Source organism: Stylophora pistillata, chromosome 6, assembly GCF_964205215.1.
Source record: "Stylophora pistillata chromosome 6, jaStyPist1.2, whole genome shotgun sequence".
NCBI classification, from domain to species: domain Eukaryota; kingdom Metazoa; phylum Cnidaria; class Anthozoa; order Scleractinia; family Pocilloporidae; genus Stylophora; species Stylophora pistillata.
In genome coordinates, this window is record NC_142524.1 from 23,623,858 (window position 1) to 23,649,435 (window position 25,578).

Genomic DNA, 25,578 nt, shown 5'->3' on the forward strand with positions numbered 1-25,578 from the left:
TAATCATGTAATTTTAATTACAAATAACTCTCGTTTCAACTTTTGATAAACTTTCTTTGTGAATGATTATTTAATTCAAAACGGTGTTTTAGGCTGCGTTAGGAACACATTTAGTGCTCGAAAATTCATTTCGTAATCATAGTTTTCCAGAAAACCGAAGTGATTTGAGAGAGACAATGGAGAATTAATGTTATTCATCGCCTAAAAGGTCGTGACCGAAGTCTTAAAAATGCTGCCCAGCTGCCAAAACAAGATATGTTTACGAGAAATTGGAACGAAGCTAAAGATGTTCTCATTTCGCAAAGCGACTCAACACGAAACCGATATCGCCCTGGCGGTAGCTCCCGGTTAGCTCAATGGATAGAGCACTGAACTGTTGTGCGGGAGGCCGAGGGTTCGAGCCCCGGCCGGACCAACACTCAAGGTCTTAAAATAATTGAGAAGAATTTGCTGCCTTTTTATAACATCAAGAAATGGTTAGATATTCTAGTCTTCTCGGATAGGGACGAATAAATGGAGGGCTCGTCTCCTGCAGGGTTAGGGGTTGGATACGTTAATTTCCCACGCACGAGATTACTGTGTGATGGATGTCCTCCCCTGAGGTGGGATGGGTGGGTTGTGAAGGCCGTAAGTTAGATAACTCATTGGGTTAATTACGTCACCTTCGCTAAATAAATAATATTGTATTGTATTGTATTGGCCAGATGGGAGAACATATACTGCTCGCTATCGGAAACAATCAGGTAAGGTTTACCTTTTTTACAGTCTTGACCTCTAAATCCAGTTGAACACCAACAGCGATACCCTTTGGCCGGCAGTAAAACCACTTTGACAAGTGGCATTGTTATCGCAAGGGTTTTCAACACAAGCACTCGGAAGTCGAAAGAGAAAAAAAGATGTCAACCATCTTTATGTCGTTCTTTGAAATATCAACATAAATAGTGCCGTCTATGTGCACGATCCTTCGCAGTAAAGCACTATTTGAGCAATAGTGAAAATCAGACCTGAAAAAAATTTCAGGCCTGTACGGGATTCGAACCACTGACCTCTGCGATACTAGTGCAGCGCTCTACCAATTGAGCTAACAAGCCAACTGGGAGCAGGCTATCAAATTAATTCGACATAAACCCGTAGATGATAAATCAAACAACAACAAACATATGAAACATATGTATGAGCTGCGGTTATGAAACGTATATGTGCACGATCCTTCGCAGTAAAGCACTATTTGAGCAATAGTGAAAATCAGACCTGAAAAAAATTTCAGACCTGTACGGGATTCGAACCACTGACCTCTGCGATACTAGTGCAGCGCTCTACCAATTGAGCTAACAAGCCAACTGGGAGCAGGCCATCAAATTTTTAAGTTTCAGGCCGTACAGGTCTGAAATTTTTTTCAGGTCTGATTTTCACTATTGCTCAAATAGTGCTTTACTGCGAAGGATCGTGCACATATACGTTTCATAACCGCAGTTCATACATATGTTTCATATGTTTGTTGTTGTTTGATAAATAGTGCCGCAGTCAATTAATTCTAAATATATTTCTCAAGTTTAAAACTTAAACAAGAGGATATAAACTGTTTAAACAGTTTGTAATTTCGTGATTTAGATCGATTAAAATTTGTTACAAATTGAGGGCATTCAACTACTGCGTTAAAGAAAATTGACATAATGATAGCGTTACATCGAGAAAGTTGATGATTTTCTTGTATGCTTCGATGGTAATTCTAGGGTTGTTTTGAGCAAAAATCGTGCAAATCTGTTTCTTAATTCTCTCCACTTTTTGGGGTGTCTGGTTTATAACTGCAAGGCCATCGTTATGGTAAAGCCTGATGTTAATTTCTGGTATAGTCGCAAGCTGTGACGCGGTGACGTCGAAAAGTCCGTTGGAATTTTTCTTCTGCCATGGGGTCTCGTTGCTAAATAGCAGTGATTCCTTAGCAAGTAGGTCGATTTGGCGATCATCTGGGGGGATGCTCATGTAGTTAGACGCGAAGTCGAGGGCACGTCCGAGTAGATCTTCCGTCATTGAGGGGTAGAACTCTACAACATCGAGGCTGCCGAAAGCAGATTCGCATTTATTTGGCAAGTTCTTTAAACACTGCAGCACAGAGGATGTGTTCTTCCATTGATTAACGCCTGTTGCATTTACAAGTTTCTGGTTAATATTTTCAAGAATTTTCTTGCTTATTTTTCCAATTTCCTGTTTTGATGGGTTGATCAAACGACAAATGGGTCGGTTTAAGAAATTGTCTTTATCGTCTTTAAGTGTTACGAACGCTTCCCTCTGGGCGGTAACTTCTACCCGGTCGGCAATACGTAGCTTCTTCATGATTGCTTTGGCTGCGGCGTCAATTTTTCTGAGTTGCTTGCTGTCAGCTTTCTTGTATTTTTTGGTGATGTTGCCGTTCAGGAGTTGGTTATACTTCGTGGCCTCTAGCTGGTAAAAATTGGTAGATTTGTCCGCTTTAACGAATAAGCGATTTTCGTTTTTAATCAACTTGATATCTTCATTCAATTCTTTCTAAAACTGGCATTTCGTATTCTTGAATTAGACGCTTTGGATTAATTGTTGCATGCCATCCTCATAATCGCGCAGCTCTTCGATGACCGATGGGCAGTTGTTTGTCTTGAAGCCGAAAGTTTCTTTCTCTCCCACTTGTTCTGGGTTCAAAAAGTGGAATGCTTTCCATCTCCTGCGGCGCAAAAATTGTTCGATCTTTTCGATCAGTTGCTTTGTGAATTCCCTTCTTGATGCCAAAGGAATGTTCTTCGTTGAGTAGTGGAACGCGATACGTTCCACTACTCAACGAGTGAGTTATTAATTCCCCAGTGAGTTGTTAAGTGAGTTGTTTCCCCAGTGAGTTGTTAATTCCCCAGTGAGTTATTGACTTACATATTTCTACAAGCATCCCCTCTTGTAGAAATGTGAAATCCGTTATAGGACACATCCTTCCAAACATAAACTTTAAGTTATCCTTTGAAAACAATCATTTCTCCGTTTTGTTCTTCGCAAGTGGGCTAAGACTGTAGCCATAACTCAGGCACCAACCATATTTGTATTTGAAAGCTTGATTTAGCTTCAGCTTTAAATATTGTGCTAATTTTTTATTTTTAACTAAAGAAAACCATGCTGCTGGGCGACAGTCCTGGAAATAAATAAACAATTGCGATGAGTACAATTAAAATATCATAATAGCATTATTGTTTGCTTCAACTTTGAAATCGACTTCCGCCTTATAAAACTGTTTGCTTAAAACTGGACCACCAGGCACGTTATATGACAACTGGTTATGAATATTTTCAAAAATTTCATATTCAATCTGTATAACATACCTTAGACATAACGCGCGCTCTGATTGGTCAAAAATATGTTATATTTGCCTGTAAACCCATAGAAAATTGAATTACCTTCCCATTCTGTCAATTGGCGTCACACGTGGCAAAATTTCTGGATATTTATTTCCTCAAGGCTTTTGGTGTAGAGCGGAAGAAAGGAATGGATTTATTTTCGTGAAAATCGATAACATCTGCATTCCGTCAAAATGCCTCTTTTGAAGCTCAAAATATCAGTCAAATATCGAAGAGTCAAGTACGTAAATGAAAAAACCCAGGCTGACAAAAACAACCAAAACTTGAAAAACAACACTAAAACATCTTTTGACGGCAATTTGAGAAATTCTTGACTATGTATTTACATGATCTAATTAAATTCTATTTCGGTTTATCAACTGATTTGATAATGTAAATTATTATACATTATCTTACGTCACACCTACAGACAATAGACTCTATATCTATAGAGGTGACGTCATACCTACAGATAATAGTTTTATGCGCACTTGTCTTTACAAGTACAGCTCAGGAATATGCATGATAAAACAATTATTGGATTCGGTTTTCGCATGATAACAATAATCATCAAGGCCTCAGTTTGCGTTATCCATCTCATCCTGCGGCTTCGGCAGATAACACAAACTCTGGCCTTGATAATTATCATGCGAAAACCAATTCCAATAATTGTTAATTGGCCACTGTGAAGAGCTTCAAAGCTGACATTTCGAGCTTTTGTAATTCGCTCTGACGAAGGGCAAGCGCTCGAAACGTCAGCTTTGGAATTCTTTACGGTGGCCAATTTACATCCGTCTTACCGATCCAAAAAAAACCCAGTATTCAACTTTGTGCTACACAAAATAATTGACTGAAAATATGTCTTTCGGAGAGCGTAGTGTAGGTCTTTTCGGTCTTCATGGGATTTTGGGAAATGATCCAGCGCGATTTTCTCAAATTTGAAAGTTGGATAAAATGCGCCGATTCGCCCGTGTCGTCAATTAGAAGCATGTTTTTCGTGTGCGGAACAATGCTGATTGATTCAAGAATCAACAACTCTGCAGAAATCGAACACTGGTTACGATATAGTAGCAAACAATAGTATGTTAATATTTCGTAAATCATTGTTTTAGTGGGATAAATCTCATTTTAGCACAAAAAGAGAGAAAGATCGAACGAGTTCTGATTCCAGTAATATTGAATAATCTACAGATTGTAATCATCCAATTGCATAATCTGCACATCACCATTTGGGAAAAAAACTGGAAAACCACAGCTTTCAAACTACTGTAATAGTCAACGTTCAACAGATTTATATCTAAACTATTTCTTGCACAGAGGCTGCAATACCTGATAAACTAACTCGTGCTTAGGAAGAATACGGCCCAGGTAGCACAATCTCATATTCACATCTATTTTTTTCTCAGTTCTAGAGTGGGTGGTATTCTACGAATCCTGCAATCTGATTGGTTCTGAGAGCGGGCAATATTCTTCCATCCGGCCAGCTCACAGCGGGCGGTATAATATCCGTTGCATGTTGAGTCGCCTATTACATCCTCAACTTCGTTGCAAACTTTCATAAATATATTTTGTCTTACTGGCTGGTCAGCATTTGTAAGCAGAGATTTCGGTCATGACCTTGAGCCGATAAATAACTTTTTAATTATCTCCTTTTACTCTCTCAGATAAAAAGAAAAAAACAAACAAAAAAACAAACAAACAAAAACAAACAAACAAAAAACAAACCAAAACAAACAAGCAAAAACAAACAAACAAACAAACAAACAAAAAACAAACAAACAAAAAACAAACAAACAAAAAACAAACAAACAAACAAAAAACAAACAAACAAACAAACAAACAAACAAACAAAAAACAAACAAACAAACAAAAAACAAACAAACAAACAAAAAACAAACAAACAAACAAAAAATATGTGTTTTCTAAATAGATTAACTGCGACCTACAAAGCGTTTGTAATTAACTAATCCTTCTCAAAAAGTAACTAAAAAACTTAATACGAGAGGTATTCGCTGTTCAAAATTACATTTATCAAAGTAACTTTCATTTATTTAAGATGAGACTGAATTCTCCAAAACAATTTGTTCGTCAGTAAGACGCTGAGCGGTTTGAGTTCTATTATAGATAAACTTTCGCTAATTCTTTGCAAGTTCCATGTCAGGAATTTGGTACTTCTACCGTACATTTCACAACAGAAACAGAAGAAATTCGATGACAAAAAAGTCGCATAACATCCTCTTGTATTCAGCTAGAAAAAGCGGGTCATTTGACTTCAATTTTTCGGCGTTGGAAAAACTTAACAGACGCCATTACAGGAAGCAAACAAGCGACTCTCACAACCTCAAAACATACTTTTGAATTTACTGAAAATTTCATTTTCCTTGACATCTGAAGCTGAACAAAGGTGATTCTTCGTAGATTAATCGTCGTTGGAAGAGAACAACTCTTTCCGTAAGATCAGTAACGATGAAAAAGTCACATTGAAAGTCATTTACCTCGAGTTTAATTGCCAAACTAGTGCTGTTGCTTTTTTCAAAAGTGTCCGCGTACTTATTTTTGTCCTTACGCGCTTTCTAATTGACAGGTGTCAGATCGAAACAGAAAATATTTCAATGTTTGCTTGGAAGTCTTTTAAATCACTCTTATCAGTACGCAGATAAGAACGTTCCGGTGACGCCTCTTTTTTTTAATTTTCATTACTTCTGTTTTCTTTACCATCTATTCGCTCAAAATTGTTCCATTTATGGAGGATGTGAGTTACAGCCCAAAGCGAGTTGCAGCCCTAAGTTATTCGGTTTCTTTTTATAAGTATTTCGTTAAATTTAAGAAAAAAATAGAAATGTTATTCGCCATCCTAGGTCAAACCACATTGAGAAAAAGTGTGCCCTCTGTCTTGAGTACCGCCCTCAGCCTACGGCCTTGGGTGGTATCCAAGACCTCGAATAACATTTTTTTATTTTTCACTGGCAGAGGTCCTAAACATGTTACCTTTTGGTAATTAAAACAATGGTTTTTGAAATAATTCACTCTGCTAATCGGTAAACTAGTAGTCTTGCCTAAGACGCTAGCCTTATAAGCACTAGTCTATACCCCTAATTATCATATGGCTGTGTCTCACAAGGACTGGGAACTACCGAATTCACGAATATTGAAAGCGGTCTGGATTTTCCCGTCTAGACAGGCATCTAGACCGGTCTAGAAAAAAAAAAAAAGGTGCAAAGAATATAAAAAGTTGGCATGTAAGACACAGCCATATAATAAACATCTTATTAACTGAGCTAGGTCGGTCTGTATGGGAGACTCTTGACCTCGGTCGTTGGTACAGACCTCACTGAGTTCGGTCTGTACTGGCGACCTCGGTCTAGATTCTCCCATACAGACCTCCCACTCGGTTAATAAGAACTAATTAATAATCGGGTCCAGTAATGAATTATATGGAAATATTTACCTCGACTATGGATATGAAGCACCGAGGAGAGGGCCAGCGTTGTCGTACTAACCTTAAGTATAGGTCATGTAGAATGAAAGTACAATAGTTTTTTTTGTTTTTGTTTTTGTTTACATAGGCGTTTTATTTGTGTTAACGCAAGAATTTTGTTTCGTCGTGAAGCTGAATGTGCAGCTGGAACCCAAACCAGAAACAAATTGATCAGCTTCAATTTGTTTTGGGTTTAATGTATCGACCGAAAAATACTCCGCCTCAAAAATGTCAGTCATTCGCTCACAGTGCATTACTTACATGTCGATATTTGTCATGCGTCTACGGCACTATAAATGCTATGTGGTAGAATGCGGTTATAAAAACGATTAATCATATAAACTGTTATACAAGGATTTCCATAATTGTTCACGTGTGTTTGATGTCGTCAATGCCGAACGAATGGCAAAGATTTAAACATTCTCAATCCAACGTCGCTTGTCGAAATTTTGTCAGATTATGGTTGCTAAAACAGCAGGCGGTGTGCGCACTCCGATTGCACTGCACAGAGGTAGCGTTAGTTTCAATAATATGGAGGTGTAAGCGGCAGAAATCAGCAGATTTTGACTGAACATACCGTTAAAGTTAAACTGTTCCTTTTTCCTTTCACCATAGATAAATGCAATTTGATTTATTCTAATGTGTAGAAGTATTTTTTGTTCGTATTTGTGGTATATTTTATGGTTCTCAAGGACAAACGCAGCCACTGTTTTGTTTTTGTTTTTTTTTTCGGTTTGCAATTTGAGAACCGGTTTTCGAGAAGGTCAAACTTGATATATGTCGTAGTTTGAAGCATTTTAAAGATTTTGATGGCCGCTTTGATCCTTCTTTAACAAGTCTGACCAAACGTGCGTAAACGCTTTTCAACGGAGATTGTGTTATAAAAGGCAAGGATATTTTCCTCTGGGTGCGTGCTACTTTCTTTCTTTCTTTTTTTTTTTTTTTTAAGGTATACTTTCTCCCGCAGAAAATAGCTCCAGAGATATGTTTCTCAAAACCTTCATTTAGGTATCCTCCATTCTTTAAGTGTCCGTTTTTATTGAACGCGGAGCGTAACGAGTTCGTTCTTAGAAGGCGTAGGGCTTCTCCTTTTGCGAATCGTGTATTTACGCCCGCTGGATGACATAAGAAAAAATTAGTTAGGTCTCTGTCTTTTTGTTATCCGTCTGCATGTCAAGGGTCGATTCACTGTTAAATAACTCACGTTTAGAAATGTAATTTCTGAACTTGATATTATTCACACAGGAATCAGCTGAGAGTGTTACCGCTGCCATTTGTGTACATCCGTAGACAGGACTGTAGTTTCGATTTTTTCTAAATCTCGTTAGTTGCCTCCTAAGAACGAATTCATCACGGAGGAATGAAAGAAGTCGCGTAGGCCCGTAATTTTCGAAGGAACGGCAACAGACAGCGAATCCGCCTTACATTCCACGCATGTTAACGCTATCTCGCTAGCACCAAGGATGTTTATTCGACCGCGACAGGATACAAATGACTCATTCGCTGCGCTCACTCATGAGCCATTGAGTTGAACACTCGAAGATAAATACCACATCTACGCGCCCATGTATTTTTGTCTATTTTTCTTGCCTTAAATCGTTATTCAGTTCGGTGTCGTCCTGTTTCAAGAATAAATTTGTGTAATGTAAAGACGTGTGACTCGAAAATTACAATCTTTGAAAACAATTTTCTTTTACACATCTAATGTGGTATCGATTTAACTCAGTTCTGAATGTAGTTTCAAAACCTAACCGAACTTATTTCCTCTGTTAAATGTTTTTGTGTTCAACAACAACGTTCTGCAATAATACAGAGAGTTCTAATGAGTAAAGTCCATCGTAATATTTTAGATGAGCATCTCTGAATAAATATTCGCTGGTTATTAATTATTTTGACATTTATTACGTCTAATTCACGCATGCAGTTTCAACAGAAAACACAATGACAGTAAAACTAAGTTTTGATATTCCTTTATTTTTCTTTTCGTAATCGTAGGAGCTCGAGCTTGCCTGTGCTTATCGTACTATTCCTTGCAAAAGGTGTAGGGACTTACTGAAATTAGATACGATTTCGATCAGATATAAGCTAGCTCGAAAAATTTGAATTTGCAAACGAAAACAAAATTAAAACATCGAAAATTACCTAGTGGTTTTGGTTTTAGAGGTGAAGTTTGACTGATCAGTCCAATGAGATTTTCCAGCTTTGTTTCAAGCCCCTTGATGGCTTTTCTGATCTAGGAATCTTGATTTAAGTTTACAGTTACAAACTATCGTCTTGCCGCAATGATTGGCGGTGTTAGTTGGTTTCCTTTTGCCGTTAGTCACCGACGAAGACCGAGCGGCCTCTAACACACCAATAAACGTGAGGATAATTTCGACAAAATAATCGGCAAATAATAAACGCATTTCGAGAACTCCCTTCTTAAACGTTTTGGTTGAGTCACATACAGCTGCCATCGCGCTTGTCGAAAAATATAGACTTATAGAGCCTTTTTATGACATAAATTGTAAGAAAAAGTGTTTGTTTTTTATACGCTTGTTGGTTTAATTTAGATATTCAGTGGGCTAGATGGCCAAAGTAAGTCCCAGTTGTTTTACACTATTTTCCGGCCGCCATGTTGGTGTAACAAAGAAACCCACCAACATGGTGGCTCCATACTGGGCTCTCCAAATTTGCACAAACCATTTCGATGAATATATTAAGATTGTGGGAACAAAGGGACCTAAAACTTGGAGAAGCGTTTCCATAATCTATCCTTTTACCGCAGCAGTTTCTTAGCCTTATCCACTGAATAGCTCTCTCGATGCGTAACAATGAAAACGATCAATAACTGACTAACTGAACTATCAAAAATACTTCATAACAAACTACTTTTTTCTAATCCATGGTAGCTCCATGCCGTCATCGTTAATTTTACCTCTTTTCACTGCACAAGGATGTACCCCATGATTTTGATGTGTTTTTCTCCATTTTCAGGCGAGCGTGTTGCTTCATTTCCGCACGTTTTGGAGTCATCATTGTGCCCTCCTGTGCCAAAACCGACTCTGGAGTTGCAAGTAAAGCAGTCATCCTGCTGGTTAGCAATGATGCCGATTCTTGCTCTGGAGAACCTACGTTTTTTACCTACAGCATTGAAACCTTCCTTGTTACAGCTGAGCTGTAAGGAGGCCTGTGAACCAATTAGTGTCTTCCACTTGTCACGACCCAGTGGCGTGTTGCGGTATTTCCCGTCAGCGATCAGTGAGTATAAAGAGTCAGCCTGCTGTTTGACCACAATGAACCTGATCTGTTGGTTGATCTTCATACCGAGACAGATCTTGGAGAAGGGAGTTCTCCAGTATGTCGGTAACTTGGTTTCTCTTAAATCAAAGCCAGTTTTTCCTCCATCAGGGTCATAAGCAGTTTTGCTTTTCCAGAAATTGGAACTGTAGTGGAAGGTGCTCTGAAATTGTCAACAAAATGCTTTTCTACCAATTATTTCAATTAGTGGTCAGTACGTAAAGACTAGTCAAAGGATTAGCGGACGACATTGAATGGTTTTCAGAGAAACATCAGGCATCCCGTGCCCATCTACTTTTTCGTTTTTCTACAGTGAACTGAGTCCATATTACATTTCTTAAGGACATGACATATTATTTATCACAAGGGGAGGAGAGGGGTGGAATCCGATGATTCTGGTTTTGTTACAACAAAATTTATCCAACCCCTCCCTGAGGTTCTTTAATATTCTAATTCTAAGTAGTAACCCATTCATACTCATTTAGCGACTTTTGATCCCTCCCTGTTCCCCCTGAATACAATGCGATCGCGATCCCCAGTAAAATCTTAGCTCCTCACCCCTGGCGATATGAAATTCCTGGTCGCCTCACAGGTAAATTTTTACCTTATTGCCATTGATTTTCGTGACCGATGTCCATCCTCCATCTCCGCATCCAAAGTCTGCCATATGGCAAAAAACTGAAATTATCTGCTTGCCTAAGTGTAGGGCAACTTCACCACTCTTGCTCGATCTGTTGAATGAAATTCCTTTTATTAGAAGTGGAGGTATATTTGAAAGCTGATAAAGGCCGAGGCTTTAGCATTACCAGGGCGGCAGATAACGTTTTGAAATACATTAGGTACTTTTCACCTACTTCCAAACAAAAAGTTGATCTTTCTCTTTGAAATTTTGCCATCGTTATAACATCTTTTTGTCATTTCATTTTAGTTTTTGTAAATGAATAATTTACTCACATATTACGGTCGTAAATTTCTTTGCACGTTGAAGCTGAAAAAAAAAAAAAAAGGAAATGAATAAAAAATGTGTATGATTATTTCGCTAGCAGCTTTGATTGTAGTTCTGAGCCAAAAAAAAATGCAACTTGGTCAAGGGAGTCCAAATAATTACATCAATAGAAAGATTAGACTTTTTGGCAACGAAGAATCATCAAAAGCATAAACAAAATCATCAAAAGTATAAATAATAAGTGGTATTGTAAAATGCTCTCAGACGGAAAATATTATAAAAAGGTTTCCTTTTATTGAGGGTCAAGAAACAGAAGAAACCCCATGAAAATTATCACTAGTGTTTAATTACGTTTAGCGCAGCTATATCCATCTCCAAAGTATCCAGATTTGCATGAACACTTGTAAGATCCCTTGGTATTGGTACACACAGCATTGGTACTACAAGTATTTTTTCCAGTAGCACACTCGTTAATGTCTGAAAAATAAAAACAGAAACAAACAGAATAAATAAAAGCAAGCCACGGTTGCCATTTTTGCTTTACTCGGTTTTTGGTCCAGATTCTTAAGCTAGCTTTTTTCCAACGTGTAAATCTGGCATATTTTTGGTGCTCTATGAAATTAGAGACGGCGTAGCCGCGGAAAGGAACAGTTTTCAAAGAAATCGCGGCCTCGCAAATGTTTTTCCGCCCATGGAGTAATTGGAGTAGTTACTGAGGTATATATTTTTTTTCTGATCGTCTGTTATGATAACCTAGGTTTTTCCTTACTTTTCAGTTGTTGTGTGATGATTGATTAGCGGGAAAGTCTTAACGATACTTCACAGCCACAATAACTAACCTATTGAATCATGGATTTTAAAAATGTCCCTACCCTACATCTTCATTTCTTACCATGAAGAACGGACAGTCACAAATCCAAACGCTTTGACAATGCTTTTCTCCTCCTGCTTAGTAGATAAATAGTGCCTAGAGAAAATAATGGGACATTATTTTCTCTTGATGGTACATGTACGATTTACCTTGAGCACAGTTTTCACCTTTGAATCCAGAAGAGCACAAACAGCGGTAACCTTTGTCAGTAAAGCCGCTTTGACAAGTACCTTTGTTCTTACAGCGGCTTGTAACACAGGCGCTCTGAAGTGAAAGAGAAGATTTGGAACAAGTAACCGGTTTGCCACAGGCCTAGTCATCCAAACTTTACACTTATCCTTCTATCTCTCTTGAAATTCAAACAGAGCCAGTACAAATTTTCCACCAACCAAGTCATTATTATCAATGATTACAAATAAATCAGCAGTAAACACTTGCCTCGGCTGAATGATGAAAGTAATTGTCGTCCTTCTTCAGATCCTCTTTGTGTCCTTCGCGAGTAACATCATTCAATTCACATTTGTAGTTCCCGTTTCCATCTTCTCTTTTATCGAGATTAATGCTGACACAGTCGGGCTCCATATAACACACGTTCTCACAAAACCTTGCAACCAGGACTTCGACGATGCGGATCAAATGGTTTATAAGGCGTCTGCCATCCAATGCTTTTTCAGGTACAAACTCCAAAGTGCGGCAATGGTCTGCGTCACAGAATTCTTCTAAGAATTAAAGATAAACTTAGAGGAAGCGTCGAAGTCAAATTGAAACTGTTAACGGTGTCAGAGTTCTCCAAATATTTGCTCCAGTAAAAATGGCACTCAGTAATACTTGTGAAGTCTTGTAATTATTATAAAACTTGTCGCACTTTCTAATAAAGAAAGGCTAATAGTGGGCAATTAGACCCAATGACAACTGTCGCTCTTGTCAATAACGATAATGATAATGATAATGATAACGACATCGATAAATAATAATAATTATAGTAATACTAGTGTTAATTATAATATGAAATAACTGACAAAGTTTGACTACTTTTTCATGACACTGCTATCATAGAAGTGCGACAACTGTGACTCAAAGCGCGAAAGAACAAACCATCGCATCGTGAAAATGATTTTTTACGTCAATAATATACGAATTATAAAAGTCATAAAAAGTTTCTCTTTAAAGCCATATTCGATAATAAACTAATTTGTTCATTATAAGAAAGGTTCGTATTCTGCAGAACACGATCTCTTCTAATATGTGGAAGTTAAATTTTTACCTCCATAACATTTGAACAAAAAGGGTCACGAAAAATTTGTCTTAAAAGTCGTGAAGGGTATTTGAGAGAAGTTTCAGTTTTGTATTTAGAAAGTTGAAAAATATCGTATTACTATGGGTCCCTAAACTCTTTTCTGATAAGTCGGTGTTTAGCAGTACACGAAAAAGCACATTTATAGCCACGTAAAAGTTCATAACCTTGAAAATATTTCACTTCTCATCACATCCATGCTCTAGAATTTCGGTAATGATGATTTTTAGCAAACGTAGTGTTAAAATTCGAAAACGATCCAAATTATCCAACTAGATACGCCTTTTTCCATTCTGGTCACGTGACATACCAAGTATGGTAGTGTTTCAAACTCTTTAAAGGGAACATGAAGCGAACAAACTTGGCCAACTTCGATGACCTCCGGGGTCGGGGAACCGAAGTTAAGGGGGTTTGAAGTATTCCTTAGCAGCGGACTTGCAGTTAAGTGTAATCCCCCTCTCCTCCTTAAAACTTGCCTTCTCAAGTTAATCAAAATTAACTTCAAAAATAAGTAAGCCTCGGAAATAAGCTTAATGTGAAGTTTAAGAGGCCAAAATGAAGGTAGATCAGGAATTGCTATGAAAAGGTACCCAGTAAAAGTAGAAGAAATAGGCATTGAGAACGTCTCTTTGTAAGATTCAGACATCTTGGGAAATGAAAATTTTCAACCCCTTTTCAAATTTTGCATGCAGTTAGACACTCAGGGGGGATGCACAAAGATGCCCTTTTTAAAGGCACAGTTTCGGTCATTTTTACTGTAGGGTAAAACAGGGAAAACGTTTGTCTAAATTTCTCCAAAAGTACAACTATTGTGGAACTGAAACTACGCACTTAGCTGGTTCTAATATTCTAGTTTTCAAACATGTAAAAATCTCTGCGGACCGGCCTCTACTTTTCATAGCGAACGAAGCTGAAAAATTAGATATTGCATAAATTGGCAATGTTTACATCAAATGTTCTCAACAGCAAACGTTTCAGTCAAATGAAAAGTGCATGACATTGCAAGAATGTTATCTTCTGAGCAATATCCCGAAGAGAAATCTCGCCTCTAGCTTTAAAATAAAATTGATCAACCTTCATAAAGGACTACCCGACGTAACTACAAACATGTACCTTAAATCGTGTGGATATCATCCACATTCCGAGTACTATATCCTCTTTAATGGTAATCTGAGCAATTCGAAATCCTCTGACGATACACCGTTATACTTGTCTGTCATTTGAAACATGTTAAAGTTGGCTGATCTACACGAAACTATCGTAACACCGGTCATTTGTCATAAAAAAATGTACGTTATCACGATGGCGTGACGCTGGATTTCTCCACGAAGTTTCCATGAAGTAACTCCAAAGAAGACGAGAAATGGACATTTTTCGATATTTCAGCAGATTTCTGCGCATTCTGAGGTAAAAACAACCAAAACAAAAAAAACAAAAAAACTAAAAAAAACAGAGGAAAACCTTTACTGAACGTTCATAAACACTGAGAGTGAGAGTATAAATCGCATCTTGTCAGCGATAGTACTACATGTAAAACCCAGTTGCCCCAATAGTAATTTGTCCTACATATTGCCTCTCCTTACAAAGAGCAGGTTCGGGCAGTTGTCATTTCCGGGTGACAGGAACTGAGATATTTCGAATCTGAGATATTACCAATCATCTGAAAACTGTTAGAAAACTGTCAGAAAATCTGCATAACACGAGAGACTTATCACCGCCGCAGTGCAATCGAGTCAGTCAATGTTTCCTTCTATGTATTGATTAAGAAAAAGTCAAAACAAAGTTTGAAATGAAAGATTCAACGAAATAATAGTCTTATAATTCCACCTTTCAAACTACTCACTATCCGGCCACACGGATAACTCGTAACTGGAATGAAACTCCCCATGGTTAATATGTAATATAGATTGCTTCAGGAATTTCAGGAGAAAGAACAGCGACTTCATCACGATTTTTTTCCACATTTTTTTCCCGGATATTTTTCATAAGATTAAAGAAAGATGAACATATTGCAGTCTTCCGATGATTTACACGACAGGAAGTCAAAAGTCTCTTAATTCCCCCCTGGGGTGGCCAGCTCATCAGGAAGAAGAAAGAGATCGTTCGGTCCAATAACGTTAGTCTGTGGAGATTATCAAGCTAATAACTGAGAAGATTGTTCCCGTGTTGGTTTATCAGTGACAAATCTGTACTCCTCGGTCCATACGACACCGAAAGAAAGAACCTTTGTAATTTCGTAGGCACTTTGATATCAAGAAAAGAATTCTCAAAGCCAAAATAATGTTCAAGCATGCAAAAGAGTCCCTGAAAAACGCTAAATTTGTGGGAAATGATTGTGATAAAATCCTTGTTCCATTTTCTGTAATAAGGGGATGCTGAGTTGTTCAAAATCTGCACTTTGTGATAGTTTTCGCGCGAGTGGTGGGTTTTACATGTATTACTACCGCTGACAAGTTGTGATTTATACTCTCACTCTCAGTGTTTATGAGCGTTCAATCAAGGTTTTCCTCTCTCTTTTTGGTTGCTTTTACCTCAGAATGCGCAGAAATCTGCTGAAATATCGAGAAATGTCCATTTCTCGTCTTCTTTGGAGTTACTTCATGGAAACTTCGTGGAGAAATCCAGCGTCACGCCATCGTGATAACGTACATTTTTTATGACAAATGACCGGTGTTACGATAGTTTCGTGTAGATCAGCCAACTTTAACATGTTTAAAATGACAGACAGGTATAACGGTGTATCGTCAGAGGATTTCGGATTGCTCAAATTCCCGTGAAAGAAGGTACAGAACTCGGAATCTGAATAATATACAAGCGATTTAAGGTACAAGTTCTCAGTTAGGTCGAGAAGTCCTTCATGAAGGTTGATCAATCTTTTTAAAAAGTTAAAGCTAGAGGAGAGATTTCTCTTCGAGATATTGCTTAGAAGATGACATTCTTTCAAAGTCTTGCACTTTTCATTTGTCTAAAACGTTTGTTGTTGAGAACATTAGATGTAAACATTACCAATTTTTGCAATATCTGATTTTTGAGCTTCGTTCGCGAATTACCACAGTGAAAAGTAGAGGCCCACCCGCAGAGATTTTTTACTATTTAAAAACTAGAATATTATAACCAACTAAGTGCGTAGTTTCAGTTCCAGAATCGGTGTATTTTTGGAGAAATTTAGACAATAAACGTTTTCCCTGTTTTACCCTACAACAAAAATGACTGAAACTGTACCAAGATGAGTAATCTATTGGTGTGTTCACATTTACTCCCAGGGAAAATTGAATGCATCAAAGTAAAGGAAAATGATGCCACTATGTATGCTAGAGGTACCAATCTGTAATGTTATATTTCGCTTGAGATAGAGAAATAAACATTTTACACATTTTTGCGATGTTTTTGTTTGAAAATGAGGCCCCAGGCCTCGAACATGCAGCCGTTATTACCATGGCAACAATAGTGCTGCAACCTTTAAAAAGGGTATTTTTGTGCATCCCCCTGAGTGCCTAACGGCATGCAAAATTTGAAGGGGGTTGAAAATTTTCATTTCCCAAGATGTTTGATTCTTACAGACAAGTCCTTAAGCTGATGATCCAGGAATATACTCTATCAACAAATATGTCTCCCTTCTTCATTTTTGACAGCTGTCGCCTGTTATGAGTGTTAATCTTTCATGAGACGTCAACTAAGTCTTAAGCATCTTGGAATCTCAACGGAGATCGCATTTTATACTATTGGTTTTAACCAGGCTTTTCCTTCCTCGTTTTACCCAAACCGCCTTATTCGTTCGTTCTACAGTCACCTGATCTGTTTAGCAACCAACTTAGAAGTTTGCATTTGTGAACTCCCCGATCAAATACCAATGACTAGTCATGTTTTTCATGCCAAGTAATTCAAACTAGATTGATAAAAGAGGTTATTATAGGAAGTTCTGCTTTTTCTTAGCCAAACGTGTAAGCTCTAAATTTTGTAAAGGGGATTGAATAGCAAAGTTATTAAAACTAGTATTGGTGAAACCTGCTAGTGAAGCTGCCTGCTAGGTAACATCTTTCAGATCTCAGTCCACTTTCAGTTCACAGTGTTCAACTAAATCTCTTGGTAAAATTAATGAATAGTTGTGAAAGGAAGCTGCGCTCAGGCTCCTCTCGACCGACGAAGAGCTACTTAGCGACTGCACCGCTAAAGGACTTATTTGCAGAACTTCTAACCATCACTAAAAAGCTATTTCTATACGATAAGTTCATAATTTTAATTTCTCGCTGAATCATAAACAAGTGATTGACTTTTTGTAGGAGAACAGGGTTCTTTGCTGAAATAAATCTAGGAATTCACCAGCGGGTCTACCAATACATACTTGAGGAGCTTTGCAACAAAATGATGAGTGCTTGTATCCAATCCAGATATGGTTGTGGAAAATTAAACTCCCCAAAAGTTTTCTTCACTCACAAAAGAGTGATGGAGAAACTAACCTTTTGATGTAACAAATGCAATCATGATAAGGCTGAACAGCAACAGAAAACACATAGGATGTGAAATAACCATGGCGTGGATCACTTTCCGAGAATAACTTCCCCAGAGATAAGAGAAAGTTCGCGAATAATTTTCGTTAGAGTTAAAACTTCTGTTTAATCAAAAATTCCTGATTTCATTGTAACCAATGGAACCTGGATGACATTGTGTTGTTTTCTTTTTGATATAAAAATTTTCTTTGTCATTGGTGCTGATAGAAATTTAATTTAAAAGGTATTACAAAATTATTCAAATTACTTCGCTAGTCTTCTTCACAAAATGATTAATGATTAATGAAGGAATTTAACGAACAGTGGTACGAGTCTGAAAATATTTTCATGTCAAGATTTGGCAAGAAGCTAAGAAAAAAGAGAGAAGCCTTAAATTTGCTGATATAGCTGGCTCTTAATTTTTGAAATGTGCCAAAACTATTTTGCCCCGATTGGACTGCAAATTGTCCTCAGCCTTATTCAAATTAAACTTGTAGAAAACTCTCGTTCATTAAACACGGCAGCTTGTTATTAATCACGTCTAAATGGCTTTTATTATCTTTCCGCAGGCTTCTAATGAAAATTTCCCTGGCATAAAGAAAGATACAATATCGAACAACAGGTATGACCTTGAAAGGAGATCGTTACGCTACCAGATTACAACAGGCAGTGCTGAAAATTCCGAATAGAAGCAGTCAAATATCTCCTTTTGTCTGGAGGTTACAACTATTAAAGTCTTAGTACTCTGTATCCATCAGATGGGATGTGAAAAAAATAATATCATTCAAGTGATTATTCAGTTACTCGTAATCCTGGCTTGTTTAAAATGCTAATTCAAGCTGTCGTTCGGTAATTAAGCAATTGTTTCACATGGCTAATTACTCAAATGAATAATACGGTTTCTATAGAAATGGCATTAGCTAAGCTCTCGGATAGACACCGGAAAACAGTTGAAAAACAGACTGGACTAGTTTTCCTCTTAGTTGATTGATAGAAACTAAAATATTTAGGGAAATTTTCAAAGATTTTAGCCTGTGATAGAGAACGTATTAGTTAAGACAAATATTGCCAGTAATGACTATGTTGCACCACTGAATTATTTACGCGCCATGTCTTTAATGTTTTATCATTTACGAGCGAAAATAACTCGTATCGACATTAACGAGCAATTCATAGATACTTTGTTTGACTTAAAAGATAGGCTGAAGTGTTGGGTACGAGAATATTTTAATAGCCTGTACAAAAGGTGTCAATGTTAACACATTATTAAGGAAAACGGCGCCAGCTCCAAGGCGAGCGCAGAGGAAGTTATGCGTGGGAAGAGGAACACTGAAAAAAATGTCTTATTCCGATATCATTGTGATTCATAAACCATAGCGAGAGTAGCTTTTAATTAGCATTAACTCCTAAGATAAAATGCCTCAGAAATTAGCCTCATGTGAAGTTTAAGGTGGCCTTTAATTTTTTTCTGACTCAACAAAGCTCGAGCCTATCAAAATAAAGCGAGATTAAGACTTAAAGCCAGATTAGGAATTGCTTTGAAGTGGTAAAGAGTGAGAACTTATTCGTACTAAGTTGATGATTCAGGAAGGCTGCACCAACTCTGTTCACAGTTATTCGCCTTCCTGTGTCATTTCTCGAGAAATGCCGCTTCTTCTAAGTGCTAATCTTTCCTGAGTCATCAACCTAGTCTATGTCATTCAGTTTCGAATCGTTACTAAAGGGTTGGACCATCCTCCTCCTTTTTGAGCTCATTCAAACCATCCTATTCATTCGTCTTACAGTAACAGATCTGTATCGCCACCAGGAGAAGGCTTGGATAATAAATCCGCAGAGAAAAATTCGCTACAATATCGTTAATTGAGAAGTCAACGATTGCAAACTTTAAAATCCACATGGAAATGGACGGTTTTTGGTATTCCCAAAGTAAAAAGCTGACTAGACTTCACCTAAAAACCGACATTATCCGCGTACTAACTGGGTCAGCAGACACAAACAAAAAGAGCTGGGTAACAATTAAATCTATAAACTCCTACATTCAGACGAAATATTTACAGGAATGAGCTTTTTACGCATATATAAGATCCAAAAGCACCCAATGAATGATAACACTTGAAAACAAAAGCGGAACGTTTAAAACAAAAAAACACCCTGAAAACCACGGTTGACCTAAAATAACATCGATGTCTATATATAGTTTTCTAAAAAAAAATTACAACCCATCTATAATGAGCAATTTCAAAAAGTTTTAAGAGGTGTAAAGTTAAGTATGTGAGGATTTCTCCAATGAAAAACTTATTTCCCTAATAAAAACTTATTCCTCATTGAAAAGGTATGACATGTGTTAGACGCCAAGTATGATTGAATACAGGTGTCTTTCGTAAATTACTATTTACCATCACCATCGTCCCCACAAAAAATAGTCACTGGAGAAACTATCATCAAGGTAACAGGCAAGAATCGACAATGTTGCTAGTGATCTTATGCACCAAAACCATGTGCTGTAACATATTGTGCGCCAAAATTCACCATTCGTCAGTTAGGATCTGAACTATAATCTCGTTAAAACGATGTAAGATGGCCTACTTTGGTGGTCACATTGTTGGGTAAAACAAACAACCAAAAAAAAAAAAACAAAAACAAATAATAAAATGCACGCCAAGAATTTACCAAAAACTAAAGGATAAAAGGATTATTTTAAACTAAATAACCTCTGAAAACAGAAATAATGAATGTTATCCATTTTCTTGAGTTCCGAATTTTATTTTGTACAGAGAACCTACTTGCTTGAAAAAAGTTATGGAATATTGTTAGTATTAACAATTATTTTGTGCACCATAGCTTTATTTTATTATCCTGCGTATTGCTAGGATTTGTTGTTATGTATCTATTTACCTAAGTAATAATAATGATAATAATGATAGTACTATTGCTGACTGTTATTTGTTTTTTACATAGGCCATCTGTTATCCCATTGGTTACTAAAAAAAAAAGAAATTTACCCTGAGGTTACTAATCGTGCACCATCGAGATTTTATATCCATTCATTTTGGCATTAAACATGAAGTACGTTCACAGCAAAGCAAAGTAAAGTTCACGTCAACCCAAATTCCTCCTCCCTCTTTTATTCCATATGTTGAACATAGTGTTTGACGGATGTTATTTCCCAAAGAGTAACTCAGGAGGCGTCATCGTTTGGATAATGAATATTACTAAAAATTCTTTTATGAATTCCACTAATCATTGGAACTCTCTGAAAAAGGAAGGGAGATCAAGTTGAGACGGTGGATTTCTGTGCTTAGAAGACCGAGATAAAAATAAATAAATAAATAAATAAATAAACTATGCATTGCCGAGAAGTTTAAAATATTTCTTGTGCATAGCACTGAACAAACGAGTCAAAAAGAGAAGCAGTAAAAACTTGACAATGTTTAGACAAAAGGTGAGGTCGTTTACTCATTTTAAACTGATTGCCGTCGAGGAAAAAAATATTACCTTACATGGATGTGTGATGGTTAAAGGGGGTGTGGAAGGAGACAATTCTTCCGGCAACTTTCACAAGTTTGTAAAAAAAGGAAAGATTTTAAAAGATAACATTCCAGAAGGACCAAACAAAGCATGACATTATATTATTTTTTCCCCTTTTTTGTTAAAATACTGGACTTTTAATCCCTTATACGTATCTCCCACGTATAGATCGATACGTATTTAGACGTATCTGAGTGGACTACAGTAGGTGTGGGTCACTATCCATTCAATTACCTGGGGAGCATTTTTATCTGGCAGAAATTCCCGTTTAAACTTTTTTTTGGAAATCGTATCAAGACGAAACAAGACAAGTTTGGACTCGGTGTCTAATTTCTTTTTCAAACTTCTTTTGCTACAACTACTTATTTACAAGTCCTTTAGCGTTTGGTTCTCGTTCATTTCTTGAAGAATAGATTGATTTCCTTGTCACTGAACCAAGATACACCCCATGGCTTTAATGTGGCTGTTTCCATTATCTGAATTGTGATTTGCTTCGTTCTTACATGTGTTGAAGTGGTCACCAGACCCACCTGTGCCAAAGCCAATTCTGGAGTTACAGCTGTTGCAATTGTTTTAGCCATTAGCAAAGACACCGATTCTTCACTTGGAATAATCTTCGTGTAGCACAGCATTAAACTCTTCCTTGTTACAATTTAACTGTAAGGATGCCTCGGAGCTACTCAGCGACTTCCACGTTTTACCACCCACTGACGAGTCACGATATTGCCAGTCAGCGATCAGTGAGTACACAAAGCTGGCTTGCTTTATGATGAGAATGAACCTGGAGAGATTGCCGATCTTGATCCCTAGACAGAGGTTGGAGATTGATGTGTTCCAGTATGTCGTAGCTTGGTATCTTGTAAATCAAAACCTTGAGGATTGAAGTCATCCATGTTACTCCAGAATTCCTCATCATAATGGATGGTTGACCGTGTAGATGGAAAGTTGAGATGAGTTGAATAATGACTGAATTCATGTGTATTTAATAACTAAAACGAGTAGAATGAGAGAGGCAAGGTACCTTTCTGCCATCCATTTTCATTACCTTTGTCCATCCACCGGCCCCGCAACCTTCAAGGTCATCAGTCATGTGAATAGGCTCAATAGGCTCTGTTTTCCTTTAACCTGAAGTCAATTCGCATTTATATACGTGTTAGTCAATTGTTTCATATGTTTGTTGATTTACATTTGATTACGCGGAGTAATATATATGCTCCAATTAAATATAACTGATTGGCAGGGCCGAAAATATTCGGCTTGAGATCATGACGTACAGACCGAGCGTTTTTTTTTTTTTTTCTTGTTAATTTCTTCCATTAGGTCAAAGTGCGCAGGGTGTGCGGCTTTTTCCAGCCAGAGTTATACGGGGATTTTATGTGAAATGTTTTCACATAGAAAGCTTACTTATTACGCAGCAAGGCTCTTCTCGTAGGTAGACCTGATACTGTGGAACTGACAAACATGTTAGCAAAATAAGTGACTCGTAACGGCAATTTCATGATATTTTGCAAGACAAAAATTGACCTTTTTTTTGTAAAAGCAGATGTAATTTCAAATGATCACCCTCCTATGTCGACCTCCACTTTAAAATAACCAGTTTTCTCCGTACCCAAGAGACCTTATTTCTACTGTACTGTGGTATTCTACCTCTACACCTAGAAACTAACCAACCTTTAAAAAAATTTTCAATTCTGATGCACCTTTGACTTTGGTAAATTTCTGCATACGAATGAAACGGACTTGTAATAAGATAAAGTACAAAATTACAAAGGTATTACGCATATTATTGAGGCATATTTGTATAAATACCCATCCTAATTTGATGATGTCCATGGCTTTAATAAGTTTATCTAAATCTGTAACATAAATCTTAATACATAAATAAAAGATTCTGGCGAAACGAAGGAAAGCGGAAAAGGACAGATTCCTGGTGTGCGGTGAACGAAAAACTAGACAAAATCTTAGAATGGTATTCTCACATTAGAACTCTCACTCTTGGTTGTGAAGACATTTGTGATTGAAGTGGATCAGCACTTGAGCTTTGTTATATTACTCATGCTATGAAAACTTTACTTTCGCACGTCAATCCATCTTCATGGTATTCTGGTTTACATGTACATTTATAAGATCCCATGGTATTGTTACACACAGCATCAACACTGCAGCTGTGTTATTCCTCAACACACTAATTAATATCTGGAAATAAATTCCTTGTTTTATTCGTTAGTAACATATGTAACTTCACGATTACGTAATTTTTTTCTTCTTTTTTTTTTTTTTTTGCTAAGTTCATCAGCCCGTTTCGTCCCTAGTATATAAAAGTCTACCCTGGACACGTTTACTCATGCTTTGAAAACTTTACCTCCGCGCGACATTCTATCTCCATTGCATCCAGGTTTACATGTACAATTGTAATAGCCTTGTTAAGCTAGCTTCAGTTAGTGAGCTTATTGAAATTATTACTTAACTTATTGCTTAAAACAAAGTATGGCGAGGCGAGGTGTGCAGTGAACAAATACACTAGTCAAAATCTCGGAATAGTATTCTCACAGTACGTACAACCCTCAGTCTTGATTATAAATACCTTTTGTTTGGTAATCTCCTAGTTCCTTGGATTAGATAGGTTCAGTGCACGAGCTATATTTTCATGTTATCCGTGCCTTGAATATTATACCTTCGCACGTCAATCCATCTCCAAGGTATCGTTGTTTACATGTACATTTGTATGATCCCTTGGTATTGCTAGACACAATATTAACACTTCAGTTGTATGATCCCTCAGCGCACTCATTAATATCCGAAACAATTTTCCTTGTTTAATTAGTCAATATCATGTGTTTAGTTTCTAACGAGGGTAGAGATGGTACCTCCTCAGTTGTTACTCAGAAAATGTCAGCTATTTGACTAACATTTTGGAGTAAAGCTGGTAGCTTGAGAAGCTATCTTAATGAGTTTATTAAAATCTGTAATATAAATCTTATTACATAAAAAATAGTCGGGCGAAGCGCGGGGAGGCGGAAAATGACAACTTCCTAGCGTGTAGTGATAAAATAACAGACAAAATCTTGCCAGTTTATTCTCGCAGTACAACCATCGCTCATGGTTAGTTGTGGAGACATTTGCTATTGATAACCTCCATGCGGGCTCAGTTGGATCAGCGCTCGACCTACTTTTTCAGATTCCTCTTACTTTGAAAATTTTACTTTCGTACCTTAATCCATCCCCATGGTATTCTGGTTTACATGTACATTTGTAAGAATTCTTAGTATTGTTACACACAGCGTCAGCACTGCAGCTGCGTAATCCTTTAGCATACTCATCAAAGTCTGAGAATAATTTTTCCCTATTTCGTACGTCAATAACATGTGTAATGGTTTCCAATTTCATGATCGTGTAAGCTTTTTTTTTTACCATTGAATCAACCCCTTTCATCGCCAAGATACGCCGTGACAAGTCCGCTCTGAACTTGTTTACTCATACTTTGAAAATTTTACCTTTGCACGTCAATCCACCCCCATGAAATCCTGGTTTACATGTACATTTGTAAGAACCCTTGGTATTGTGACACACAAGGTCAGCACTGCAGTTGCTTGATCCTTGAGCACACTCATCAAAATCTGAAAAGAATTTTCTTTGGTTTATTCATCAATAAGATATGTATTAGTTTCAAAGGTGGAGAGAGATGGAACCTCTTCAGTTGTCGCTGTGTTTCATTGCTTTGTGGAAGTGTGGGACCATATTATTGTTTTTTCATTCTTACACTTCGATTACATATTATCTATTGATGATAACTAGCAATAATGAGATGCCTTTGAATTTCAAAAATTCCTTTACATGAAAGATATACTAAATCGTTATTCAGTTCGGTGTCGTTTTGTTTCAAGAATAAATTTGAGCAATGAGCAATTCTCTTTGAAAACAATTTTCTTTTACATATCTTATGTGGTATCAATTTAACTCAGCTCTTTAAGAGTTTCAAAACCTACCCGAACTTATTTCCTCCGTTAAATGTTTGTGTGTTCAACAAAAAAGTACTGCAATAATACAGAGATCTGTAAAATTAGGGAGTTCTAATGAATGAAATATTTGAGATGATCATCTTCGACTAAATCCTCGCTGGTTATTAATTATTTTGACATTTATTACGTTTAATTCACGCATGTAGTTTCAACGGAAAAAACACAATGATTGTAAAACTAAGTTATAGTCTTCTTTCATTTTTCTTTTTGTAATCGTAGGAGCTCGAACTTGCCTGTGCTTGTCGTACTTTTCCTCGCAAGGGTTGTAGGGACTGACCGAAATTAAAATAGGATTTTGATCAGATATCAACCTAGCTCGAAAA

At 37.1% G+C, this 25,578-nt stretch overlaps 1 protein-coding gene and 2 pseudogenes across 2 annotated transcripts in view; all 3 read right to left on the bottom strand.

The window, feature by feature from the left end:
• The window catches only part of LOC148728883 (uncharacterized), a 25,396-nt pseudogene extending 7,645 nt beyond the window's left edge, over window positions 1–17,751 (bottom strand). The window contains exons 1-4 of the transcript XR_015988674.1: window positions 17,679–17,751; window positions 12,366–12,646; window positions 12,077–12,191; window positions 11,408–11,533 (exon numbers count right to left, since the gene is read on the bottom strand). The product of XR_015988674.1 is annotated as an uncharacterized LOC148728883 (transcript). The remainder of the gene's footprint in view (window positions 1–11,407; window positions 11,534–12,076; window positions 12,192–12,365; window positions 12,647–17,678) is intronic.
• On the bottom strand, window positions 8,829–10,835 carry LOC148728884 (putative skeletal organic matrix protein 5). The gene is made up of 2 exons (XM_088725445.1): window positions 10,715–10,835; window positions 8,829–10,273 (listed from the first exon to the last, which is right to left on the bottom strand). Exons 1-2 carry the CDS (start codon window positions 10,775–10,777, stop codon window positions 9,755–9,757), a joined length of 582 nt encoding a protein of 193 aa, XP_088581571.1. The 5' UTR covers window positions 10,778–10,835; the 3' UTR covers window positions 8,829–9,754.
• Window positions 17,752–20,467: 2,716 nt separating the features above from the next.
• LOC148728885 (putative skeletal organic matrix protein 5) lies at window positions 20,468–22,326 on the bottom strand (annotated as a pseudogene).
• Window positions 22,327–25,578: the final 3,252 nt, after the last annotated feature.

What these genes read in the sequence shown, in the direction of transcription:
- LOC148728884 (XM_088725445.1), bottom strand. Translation starts at nt 10,777, where the DNA reads ATGGCAGACTTTGGATGCGGAGATGGAGGATGGACATCGGTCACGAAA. An exon ending in CGAAAATCAATGGCAATAAG is followed by an intron (nt 10,274 to 10,714) that starts GTAAAAATTTAC and finishes TGACAATTTCAG; the next exon opens with AGCACCTTCCACTACAGTTC.